Genomic DNA, 11,631 nt, shown 5'->3' on the forward strand with positions numbered 1-11,631 from the left:
GCAATAAGATGTCCCCGATTCCATGCTGATCACTGAAAGCCTGGGGCATCCCAGCAGCAAGTGGATCTGCACCTATGTTACAGGTAATCGGCTCATCCAGAAGTCAAGCTGTAGGAATTTTCAATTTAAGACTCTGTGCTTTGTTGTGCCTCATTACGACAAGGCGTCACATCAGCTCCACGTCTTCCCACAGACCAGGCTGGCAACTCTTAACTCCGTCCTGCACAGCAGCAACTTATCCTCAGGCAACCCATGCAGATTCCAATAGGAAAAGTGTCCTTCCTCCATTTACTGCCCTTTGGTCACTGAGCAACAGTACTGGCTTTCATGGCCACATTTGTGTAATGCACAGCACTGGGGAGGGAGGTCTGCGCCGGTCTTTATTTGCAATCTTTTACTAACATTCAACTTCTTGTTTCAAAACATACTGACTCCAACCGTTAAGAGAACCAAGTTCAAGGCACCATTATTAATAATGCAAATTTCTCATTTTGAAACAGAAATTAGTAAAGAAAGGGCTGACAGCTAACGGGAGCAGCTCAATAAATGGAACAAAAGCCCCAGCGTTGTGATTAGCCATGTAAATAAGTAAGCTCTTCACAAGGAGCATGAAGCCAGCTTCCAGAAAGGAGAGCCTTGAGATCTGAATGGCAGACTTAGGAACAAAGTGCAATCTTGTGGAAGGAGGAAGCTTTGTCTGGTTTTGCAACGTCTGTTTTGGACAGGTACCCTAAAAAATCCTAAAAACGTCTTTGTGCCTTTGTAGGAGCAGCTGTGCCACATTTCAAGCACAGGAAAACAGAAGGATGGTGCGTTCTGCGTGTCTGCATCCCCGCGGGAGCAGCGCTTGGGACGGCCCCAACCCTATGGGAATCTCTGGATTGGGAAGGAGAAAGTTCCCTTCTGTGCTGTGCAGTGAGGGCAGGGGAGGGCTGGGGTGAGAGCAGCGTGTGTCGGAGGGGCTGGAGCCCCCTCTAGTGGAATCTGGCCGCTTTTGTTCGGGTACGTGATCCCCAGGGTCATAGAAAGCCTTTCTCAAGTGAACGCGCTTTTATGAGTGTAGTAACAGGGCAAGGGGTAATGGCTGTGAGGAGAAGAGGGGAGATTTAGACGGGATATCAGTTAGAAATTCTCCATGAGGGCGGTGAGGCTCTGGCACTGCTGCCCAGAAAGACTGCGGGTGCCCCATCCCTGGAGGCGCCCAAGGCCACGGATGGGGCTGTGGGCAACGCAGGCTGGTGGGAGATGTTCCTGCCCACAGCAAGGGGTTGGAATTAGGAGATCTTTAGGGTCCCTTCCAATCCACATCATTGTATGATTTCTGATTCCTCTGTTTATTCCCTCAGTACATTAGTCTGCTTGCAGAAGTTTGAACTTCAGTAATACATTGAAAAGTTCTTAAGAAGGTCCTGAAGGTAAATCTAACACAGGCTTGTGAATGCCTCCTGCTGCTGAGTTACAGCAGGTCTCCAACCGGGCTGGTGCAGAGCAGCCACCCCTTGCTGTCAGTGACGTTATTTGAAGACATGCTGAGCCTCCGCACTTCCTGAGAAGTTTTTCTCATCACATGTGCTCTGTGTCTTTCTGGGCTGCTTGCAGGTTTCACTGGAAACAGTGAGTCTCCTTGGCACGGCTCCATTCGCTGCCATGCTCAGTTCTGGGAAAAACTCTTGGGCCTCTTTCTTGTAAGCAAGAACTTGAAGAGCCAACGTGTTCTTTCTTCCTTCGCAGCCAGCTGCAGTGATGCCAATCTGATCGGGAACGATAGAGAAGAGCCAGAGAAGGAGGAGCACGAGGATGAGGCGCGAGGTGCCCCTGCCCCTCCTGGGCCTCCTGCTGTGTGTGGGTGAGTGGAGCTGGATGGGCTCCCAGAGGGATGGGAAGGGGCTCCAGGGGCTGCGATGCGTGGCAGCACGGCTGCTTTGGTCCCTGCAGCCACATCTCCTGAAATTGGTGTGTGCAGCTGCTGCCTTCCAGAGGGAGCGTTCCTCTCAGAGGGCAAAATGAGGATCCAACCCTTTCAGCCTTGGATCCCCACTCAGTTTCTGCTCGCTCACTGATCCGCTAAAGCACGCAATCTCCAAAATTTAGGCAGCAGAGTGGGTGAAGCTGAGAGCTGGAGGATGAGGCACTACCTCCTCTGTGAACTGTAAGGGCCTTCAAATTCTTATTTCATTCTTACACTTTATCCACGCACTTTTCTGAACCATTTTGTGATCGTGTGATAGCTTCCACTCTGTGTACTGATCCACTGCTATCTTGGGAACAGCAGCCTTTTCCATGTCAAACTGAGCAGCACTGATCTTCGATCCATGGCAATAAAGCAGAATTGCTGAGTGTACTCCTTGCAAGAAACCGTTTTCTAAGCAGGCTCTAAAAGTCATTCCAACCTCTGTTCAGTCGTAGTCTGTTTAAAATGGCTTCCAAAGAAAGGAGCTTCACTGCAAAACAACATCCTGTCTTAGCCAACAGAATCTAATTTAGCATCAATAGGAGTGTGAAGATGTTTCTCAAGCAGCTGAATTCAGAAAGGAGATCCTTAAAGTAGGAGAAGCATATAATATCAAGATCTGATTAACACGTGTTATTCTTTCTTTTGTAGTTGGTGCAGCAGCTCAGGAGGGTAAGTGTATTTTACTGGTACTCGTGACTAATTAAAAAAATTGAAGTAGCAGTGGTGTGTGGCCACACTGTCCGACATAAAGTTGAATATTCTGTGATGACACCTTGTGATGATTTCTGCTTAGCACTGCAAAGTGGTCGGTGTGAAAACCTAAAGAAAACACGCTTGCATGCACAGGGAATTTACATTCTATAATTAGATTAAAGATAGAGCAGAGCAAATGGGGTGGGATCGTGGAGGGGGGGGGGGGGGAAGCTTGCCAGAATCTCCTTGTAATTATGGTTTCTCTTCTCATTGGCCCTAAGACCAAAACGAATTCACAGTGGAGATTTCTGGAACCACAGTGACAATCACATGTCCCTTCTCTGGAAGCAACGTAAATTGGAAGCCAGATAGCACAAAAGCAGACGGCAATAAGTACATTATAAAGAATCATGACAGCTCTCCTCTCACTCTGTCTTGTGAAGACCGCGGTAAAAAGCATGAAATGTACCTGAATGCCAAAGGTGAGTGAAAAAGCACTCAGTCTGTGAGAACCTGCATGGACTAAAGATAAAGCAAACACCTTTCGGAGGTGGATGTTGAGATGGGCTGAGTGAATGCTGTTCTGCAGAGGCACTTTGGGCATTCACTGTGTAGAATTCAGCATAGGTAGGGAGAGGTTAAAGTCAGATCAGCATGAGAAGAGCAGTAATGATCTAGGAGATGATTTACATTGCAGGCAGTGCAGAACAGCAGAGTATAGGTGGTACTCACATCAGCCCCTAGGACTGTTTGAAGACTGAAATGGAGCGGGGATAGAATGGCCCATGCCTTCCTCTTTCCTTTCTGTTTGCTCTTTGCTCCTTCTCACCCCAAGCTGTATCTTTTCTGCTAGCATGAAGTGGGTGAGTAACAAATATGAACATAACGAACAGAAAGCATTTGACTGACGCTTTGGATACGTGGCCTTTCCCTTTCACCACTGCTGCAAAGGCAGCTTGCCTGGCTAAGAGCACTTCTGTATTCCCTCCTGGCAGTGTGCACAAACTGTGAGGAGCTGGATACCTTGACTGTGACAGGGATCATCATCGCGGATCTCCTCATCACCTTGGGGGTACTGATTTTGGTCCATTACTTCAGCAAAAACAAGAAGGGGCAGTCGAGAGCTGCAGCTGGCAGTCGGCCACGAGGTAAGAGCCATTTCAGATGTCTGCTCTCCATAGTGTGCCCTGCGTGCCAAACTAAGCTCTTGTCCTTTCTGGTGGATGGAGCACCCCCTGCATCCCACAGGGCCCCCAGAGCCTGTCCAGCCCCCACTCCTGATGCCGCATCTGATGCTCTGAACTGAATTCTGTATGGGCTGCCACGTTGTGACTGAGGCTTCTTGCTCATAGGAGACCATTTCACAGGCTGCTATGAAGCAGCATTACAGAATCACAGAATCACAGAATCACCTGGGTTGGAAGGGACCTCAAGGATCATGTAGTTCCAACCCCCCTGCCTAGCAGGGCCACCAAACACACACATTCAGATCAGGGATTCAGGATCAGCATTGAGTCTGTGATGAAGCAAACACCACATCTGTCCCAGGCATTCAAAGATCCAGAATCAGGAACACATGCAGTAGATGCATCACAACTTACTGAAACACTAAATTCAAATTTCTGGCTTCTGAGGCCTTGTTTTGGTGGCCCAGTGGGTCCAGCAGTGGGACTGATGGATAATAAATGCTGGAGTAAAGTGATGAGGGGTTGTGACCTCATGATGCCACTTTGGAATTGTTCAAGAAGTGTCAATGGTGATATTTGTATCAGGGGGCTCCCTGTGCTGACCACTCTGGCTTTGTGCAGATCAGATGTTGTCGCTTTTCCAATAGCGCCCACAAAGCTGACAGAAATCTTTCAGCAGATTGAAATCCCCTGTTGTGTGCTGATCACACCTGCTGAGTGATGGGTTCAAATGCAATGCAATGTGTTCTCATCTATTCAGCTTCCCAGGCCAGAAGGGTGTAGATCTGGTACCCATCTGTGGGGCAGACGCCTGTGGTCACGGGGCCCTCATGCTTTCTTCTTGAAAAAGAAAGCTGATTTCCTCCTAAATGATTGTAAGACCTCAGAGCTGCAGCAGTTGGATCTTTAAGAGCTCTGAGCTCACAACAAAGTCACATGAGTTTACCCATGGTCCGTGTTACCCTGGGATCATCTCTGTGAAAGCCCCTCATGCTGTGTTAGAAGAACCATCACCATGGATGACCCCTCTTTGCCTCTGTTGCAGCTCAGAAGATGCAACGTCCTCCCCCTGTTCCAAACCCAGACTACGAGGTATGGACAACCTGCACTTCTTCCACTTCTCTTTGCTGGCTGGGGAGGGATAGCCAGAGCTGGGGATCTGTAGCATTTGTCCTGTTTTTCTCCTTTGATGTAACATCCAGTCCACCTCCAAGCTCTGCAGGGTGTGGAGGAAAATGGAGGGGAGGGTGGAGGACCTTTTCTCTGATGACACAGGGAGTCAGGAGCAGAAATGCAGTTTCCTGCAGGCTGCTCGTTGCCAAAGCATCACTCTGTTCCTGGTCTCTCTGTTGTGGTTTTCTCCGAATACTTTATGGACTAAGAGCTTGGAAAGTGTATTAAGAAGGATTCCTGAACTAACATCTCATCTGTTCCCACAGCCCATCAGGAAAGGCCAGCGAGAAGTGTACGCAGGCCTGGAACACAGGGGCTTCTGAAATTCCCCCAGGTACCAGGCTGGATGGAAAACAGAGGCAGAAGAGCTGAGTGCTTCTGGCTAGCTTGCTGCTGGCTCTCTGCAGACCCGCTGAGACCAGGTGCCTTGAGGTCAGCCAACAGCTGGACAGGACAGGCGTCCTGCTGCCCTATGCTGTTCCACCCCACGGTGTTCCTTCAGTTTGACATTAGGGCTAAGAAATCTGAGCCCATTGGCAGAGAAGTTTTCCTTCTCACTAAAGGCCTGGAGCATCACTCATGGTTTCTAATCTCCTTCGCCCCCTTTCTCTCTCTGCTTCAGTTGCATGCTCTGACTTCCCCTCCAATTTCATTTTCTGTCCCAAATGCCTGCACTTGCTGCCCTTTCCTCCCTGGGTAGCTGGTGCATGAAATGAGGGTTCTTCTCAGAGGGATTGGCCTCTGATTCTGTCCTTCTCTAAAAGAAGAGACGAATTGCTACCAGTACGTGCAGATAGGGCCATCCAACCCATTGCCCTTCTGTGGGAAATGAGTAGGGCTGAGTACCCTTTGCATCTGGGTACCTTTATGTCTCACATCTTCATTAAAACATCCTTTAAGGGTTAGATGGGAATTGGGCACTTTCCCAAGTCACCTGAAAGCCTACTGGGAAATTAAAGTGGTTGGCTGAGTGTGAGATTTTTGTTACTGTTAAATTATGGGGCTCTTAGGCATTTCAGATTAGATTTGACCCCCACTTAGAAATGAGTACCACGTTTTCAGTTTGACTGAAACGACATGCCAGGGATTTTTGTGTTTCCCAGATTGAAACTGAGATCCTTGGGTTCAGCCCCAGCACCTGCACTCCATTCTGCAACAGCTGGAATTGAAAAGAATGTGTTGGGGCCATAGAGATAGTGGCCTCAACACAAATCCAGGACAGCATCTAACTCTTCTGTGAACCTGTCCTTCCATTTTTACTGATATTTTGTGTTGTCATGTGTGATAAAAACATCTGTTTGAGTGGGCTGCACCCTAAAGGCTGCCCAAGTGCATTTGCTGCCCGAGAAGCATTTGCTGTTTCACTTACCAGAGCTATTGCTGCATAGAGCTTCTTGTGATCTATCCTTTATTGCTTCCCTTTTCCTCTCCATTTCAGTTCTGGCACTTGAGCTCTGCTTGGGTTCAATTAGAAAGATGTCAGATTACTTCACCATTGGTAAAAGTCTGTTTTAGCTTTTTTTTTTTTTAATATACATTTCAAAATTGTAATATATTAATAAAATGAGAGCCAACATCCCCAGATATGCAGCAGAAAAGATTTCTTGTGCCTTCTTGTGTCTTCTTTTTTTTTTTTTACTTCCATTAAGGAAAAAGATTTTGTGTTGAGTTCCCAGCTCAGGAATAGACTGAGACTGTGCTTCTGTGGCTCTGGGGGGGAGAGACCTGCACACACAGAAATGCACTGCCATGCCTTGGAGAGCTGAGCCTCAGAGCAGGGCAGGTATGAAGAGGAGCTGGAATGGGACTGGGTGTGCTTTTGGGGGGCAAGAGAAATAGCTGAGGCCCCAAACACTCAACACAGCAATTCTCAACTGAGTGATCTGAAAAGCAGCACGGTGGGGCTGGTAGTAACGAAAGGAGAAAGGCCCCAGAGGTGCTTTGATGTGTGGAAACATTTCTGGCTTAAGACTGGCTCAGCGAGCCACATTTCTGTTGCTCTGCAGAGCAACAGCTCAGAAGAGAGGAAACAGCAGCAGTGGTGGGGGTTGTGGGTGGTTTAGCTTGAGTTTTAGCACAAGGGATGAACACCCTGGCAGGGATTGTGCTTCAGACTGCTGTACATACCCTGCAGGATGTGGTTTTAAAAGCAGTACAGCGGGCTTTACCAAACAAAGCTCTAAATATCTGAGAGAGAGATTGCAAGACCCAGCCAGCACTAATCCACAGCTGCTCTGAAACCACTCTGGGTCACGTTCTCATCCCCAGCATATCAGCACTGCCCCAAGGAAGCTTACCTGGCCCAGCCATACGGACCACGGCCACAGGTGGAAAATGAGAAGCACAACTAAATTTTGCTTTGAGCTGCCCTGGTGCATCGACCATCTGTGGGGCTGCATGTTTGCCCCGTGTTTGCCTCAGCCACCCCAGTTTCTCCTTATCTCAGTGCAATCAGCACAAATCCAGTGACAGCATCTCTCCGTGCTTAGCAGTGCCACAGAAGCATTTCTGCATCTTCCCAAGGGCGAGGTGCTGAGCAGCCTCCCACAGACAGACCAGCTGGCAATGCCGTTCCTGCTCTCTCTCTGATTTGTGCAGAGCATGCCCACCACGCCATGGGTTTCTCCTGCTGTTTGGGTGTGGATAGAAGCCTTTGCTATATGTGACATCTGATGGTGATGAAAGCATTGTGAACCAGTCAATCTGCCAGTCACTTTGTTTGGTAAGGCTCACGCTGATGGCTTTGTAGATGGAAAGAGGACATTGGTATATTCTACCTGTGATTGCCATATCAGTCTCACCCTTCACCAGAGCAGTTCGGAGGGGAAAAGCCACTAAGATGTGAAGAGCAAAATATTGTACAAACAGCTGACATCAAAGGAAAACGGGTCACTTTGTTGTTCAGTCTGTAAGGCTGCACCCACAGCTTTGCACAGCCTGTAAGCTGTTATCTGTGCCACAAATGCCAGATTGGAGGTCACTGACTGTGAAACTGTGTATTGAGCGTGAACCCTTTTGGTACTTGCATGAAACCATTGAGTCACAAGTCAATTTGTAGCCTACTGGTGTCTAAAGCCTTAGATTCTTAGCACACAGATTCTTAGAAAAGGAGAAAAACAAAACTTACAGGTGTGTGCAGCTGGCACATAGGAGATGACCTGGTTTCTGAGGTTTCAAACTGCTACTTGGTGCTGGTTGCAATCAGCCTCCAATTTTGGCCAGTCATCCTACAAGTCAGCTCTGCTGAGTGTTGTTGTGAACCATACTGTTGGCCCTGATCCCCAGCGTGGAGCTAAATGAATCAGGAGCAGCAAGCTTCTCCCTTCACAAAGTCCCCACACTTCAGCTTCAGCAGTGGGTCTGGATGCCATTTGGATCCGGGCACAAAGGGGTGGCACAGCCTTGGATGCCTGCCTGCACTGGCAGAAGTGTGCTACTAGAGCAGGTAGAAACCTCACAGCCCTGCAGGGATCCAGCAGATCACAGCCAGTGACTGCATGGCTCCCCAGGCCTTAACACAACTGATAGAACAGGAGGCCATAGAATAAGATCATCTTTAATGAGAGGAATACAGAAATGCAACGCGTCATGGAGAGAGCAGAGCGCTACAAGCAGCCCGTCCTGGCAGGGAGCTGGAGGGCTCTCCAGGCAAAAACCCACACTGTCTTCTGCCAGCAGTAAGTTCACAAAGCAGCACCAGGGCAGGGTGCTGGTGCTCTTTGGCACTGGCTATGGTTTCGTCGTGTGAAGGAGCCACTGGCCCCAGTGCCTTCCTGCTTCACTTGCGGGCCTTGGCAGTTGCCAGCTGGCTGTACTGTCCATCGTTCCGCTCACCAAGGGGCTAGGGAGGAGAAAAGGCAAGGCAAGTTACAATTGTGCCCGTCCAGCCTTGCGGAGCCAAGTCTCCCCTTTGCCAAGCTTTTGGCAAGCTCCCTCCACCCCCCTCAAGCTTAACAACCCCAGAGAGGGCAGAGGGCAGCTGAGCCTGCACCGTCCTACAGGTGCTCAGGGGGAAGCCGCTGTGAACCTCCCAGCAGAGTGACAGCACCACACCACGCCTCCCCAGCAGCTGTGCCATCATGGCCATGTCATTCCAGCCAAGTGGAGCTGCTGACGCCTATAAATGCACACAAAAAAACCACACACACATGTACGTGCATGCTCACCTGGTAGAGCTGATCATTGGCTATCAGGTTCTGCCTGTCAGAAGCTAAATAAAGAAAGACTGCGGTCAAAGATCAGGAGGAACCATGGGCAATGTGGTGAACATTTGCAAACAAACCCAAGTAGCTGGCTGTTTTGACTTCCTCTGGTAGATATGGCAGAAAGCTGCTGTCCAGGGGATGATGTTTTGGAGAGCTTTGTATGATTGATGGCTTCTCCCAAGAAGCTAAGCTAGGGGCATAAAGGGTACACAGAGTGATCCCTCCCAGGGCTGCCCTGGACAAGCTGGCTGCTGGCTGGTGCCTGTGTCACACTTACTGAGATACACGGCAGTGATGGAAGTCCCCAGGTACCGTGCAGCCCCAGAGATGCCCAGGCCCCCAGGCACTTCCTGCCCCCACCCGTGAGCAGGCTCTCCCCTCACCTCGTGACATGCGGCCCTTATCTTGCCCGCTGATGCAATACACAGCAATTGCCAGGAAGACAGTGGCGACAACATCTGCGACCACAATCCCTGAGATGGTGGGAGCGTCCACTTCAATGCAATTCTGGCACACTGGAAACACAAAGAACACAAAGACTGAGAACAAGATCAGTACCGGGAACTTGCCCCTGGCCTCCAACTCCAGTGGCTGTCTCTATTCTGCCTCCTGGGTTGATCTGAGCCCAGATTGCTCTGCCAGCTCAGGCAGGTTCTACTCTCGGGACAGCGGAGACCAGAGATCAAGCTTGGTTTGCCTGCATGACCCAACCCAGGGGCACAAGCTGTCATGTGTGCCCAGCACTCTGAGCTAGCCATCCTGGAATAGCAAGCCACAGCACAGGCAGGAATGGAACCACCCTCAGGCTCTGGGAAATCAGTATTTCGCTTAAAAACTGGCTTACGTGAAAACTCTAGAGCAGTCCTGGCTCTAGAAATCGAGCTTCAAACACTCACTTCGATAGTGCACCTGGAGAGTGGACGGTTTATCGTTGCCACCCAGCGAACATGTATAGACGCCTCTGGGATCGTCGTAAATTGCACCCAAGTCCAGCTGTGTCATGTTTCCTAAAGGATATTCGCCTTTCTTCCATACAATGTGTTTTTTTTGCTCTTCTTTGCTTGTTTGACATTGCAGGAACACCTTCCCACTGATTTCTTTCACAATTATGTCCGCTCCTGTAAAATAAAAGAGAGCAGAGAATTTCATGGCTGCATTCTCAGCCCTCACAGTGGTGCAGAGCTCCTGAGTGTCCTTGGTAGAGACGGCTGCTGTAGAAGCATTGCATTAAGTTTTTCCCTGAGCAGTGAAAAGGATGCTGCAGACTGAAATCTCTACAAAAAAAAAACAAATTGCCCAGTGGAAAAGCAGTCCAACGTTCAATAGACAGTTACTTAATGCAGCTCTAGTGTATAGATCCAATCCCTCTCAGAATGAAAATTAACTGGAACCAGGCATCTGCCTGGGCTCTGCTCAGTCTGCACACACGTGAGGATGACCCTGCACACAGAGCACATCGCTAACAGAGTGCCACTACGAGAGAGACATTCCGACAGCGAGTGATACCTTTCCCTTAAACACAAAGTCAGGAGCAAAACCTCAGGAGCAAGGCAAAAGAAAACATGGAGGATGATAGCGGAAACAAGTATTCCTAAGGAAAACCATGCAAAAAAAACCCACAGAATTGCTCCTTTGGCCCCTTTGCCATCCCCATGTCCCCTGTGCTCCACTGGCAGCAATCAGTGGGCAGCACCTAATGCCTTTGGGACTTACCATGGACGCCCAACTTGGCCACAGCCACGCTGGCAAGCAGCAGCCAGGTGCCCAGGGCCCGTCTGTTCCACATGGCTCAGAGCGATGGCAGCTCTGTGTGCTGCTCAGGGGAGAGGAGGCGGGGAGAGCTCTGATCGTGAGGAGCGGAGCTTCGTCAGGCAGCGGAAACACGGGGCTGAGGCTCCCCAACAACAACAGCCTCCTCCACCCCACCACAACGCCCACAGGGGGGCATGGGGGGAAGGTGTGTTAAGTTCTTTACAGAGAGAGCGGTGAGGTGCTGGAACAGCTGCTGAGAGGCTGTGGATGCCCCGTCCATCCCTGGAGGCGTTCAAGGCCAGGTTGGATGGGGCCCTGGGCAGCCTGGGCTGGTGTGAAATGTGGAGGTTGGTGGCCCTGCATGCAGGTGGTTGGAGATTCGTGACCCTTGAGGTCCCTTCCAACCCTGGCCATTCTGTGATTCTGTGTGTGCCCTCACTGCACAGAAAGCCAAGCAGACCCTGGGCTGCAACCAAAGCTGTGCGCTGTGATAGCTCACGTGGAGCACTGCGTCCACAGGTGGAGTCCTCAGGGCAGGAGAGACGGGGAGCTGCTGGAGCGCGGCCAGAGGAGGGACACAGAAATGGCGGCAGGGATGGAAGCCCTCCCTGCGAGGACAGGCCGAGAGCTGGGGCTGAGCAGCACGGAGAAGAGAAGGCAAGAGAAG

At 50.1% G+C, this 11,631-nt stretch overlaps 2 protein-coding genes across 2 annotated transcripts; one reads left to right on the plus strand and one right to left on the minus strand.

Annotated features, from left to right (window-relative positions):
- Positions 1–1,507: 1,507 nt before the first annotated feature.
- Positions 1,508–6,607, plus strand: CD3E (CD3e molecule). The gene is made up of 7 exons (XM_042831961.1): positions 1,508–1,614; positions 1,732–1,846; positions 2,603–2,623; positions 2,929–3,129; positions 3,643–3,795; positions 4,880–4,926; positions 5,274–6,607. Exons 2-7 carry the CDS (start codon positions 1,798–1,800, stop codon positions 5,328–5,330), a joined length of 528 nt encoding a protein of 175 aa, XP_042687895.1. The 5' UTR covers positions 1,508–1,614; positions 1,732–1,797; the 3' UTR covers positions 5,331–6,607.
- Positions 6,608–8,547: 1,940 nt separating this feature from the next.
- LOC122167403 (T-cell surface glycoprotein CD3 delta chain-like) lies at positions 8,548–11,071 on the minus strand. The gene is made up of 5 exons (XM_042831959.1): positions 10,926–11,071; positions 10,109–10,330; positions 9,596–9,727; positions 9,174–9,217; positions 8,548–8,848 (listed from the first exon to the last, which is right to left on the minus strand). Exons 1-5 carry the CDS (start codon positions 10,996–10,998, stop codon positions 8,786–8,788), a joined length of 534 nt encoding a protein of 177 aa, XP_042687893.1. The 5' UTR covers positions 10,999–11,071; the 3' UTR covers positions 8,548–8,785.
- Between the last annotated feature and the right edge of the window lie 560 nt (positions 11,072–11,631).

This window comes from Centrocercus urophasianus, unplaced genomic scaffold (genome assembly GCF_019232065.1).
Source record: "Centrocercus urophasianus isolate 14NV4802_14NV808 unplaced genomic scaffold, USGS_Curo_1.0 seq_37, whole genome shotgun sequence".
NCBI lineage: Eukaryota > Metazoa > Chordata > Aves > Galliformes > Phasianidae > Centrocercus > Centrocercus urophasianus.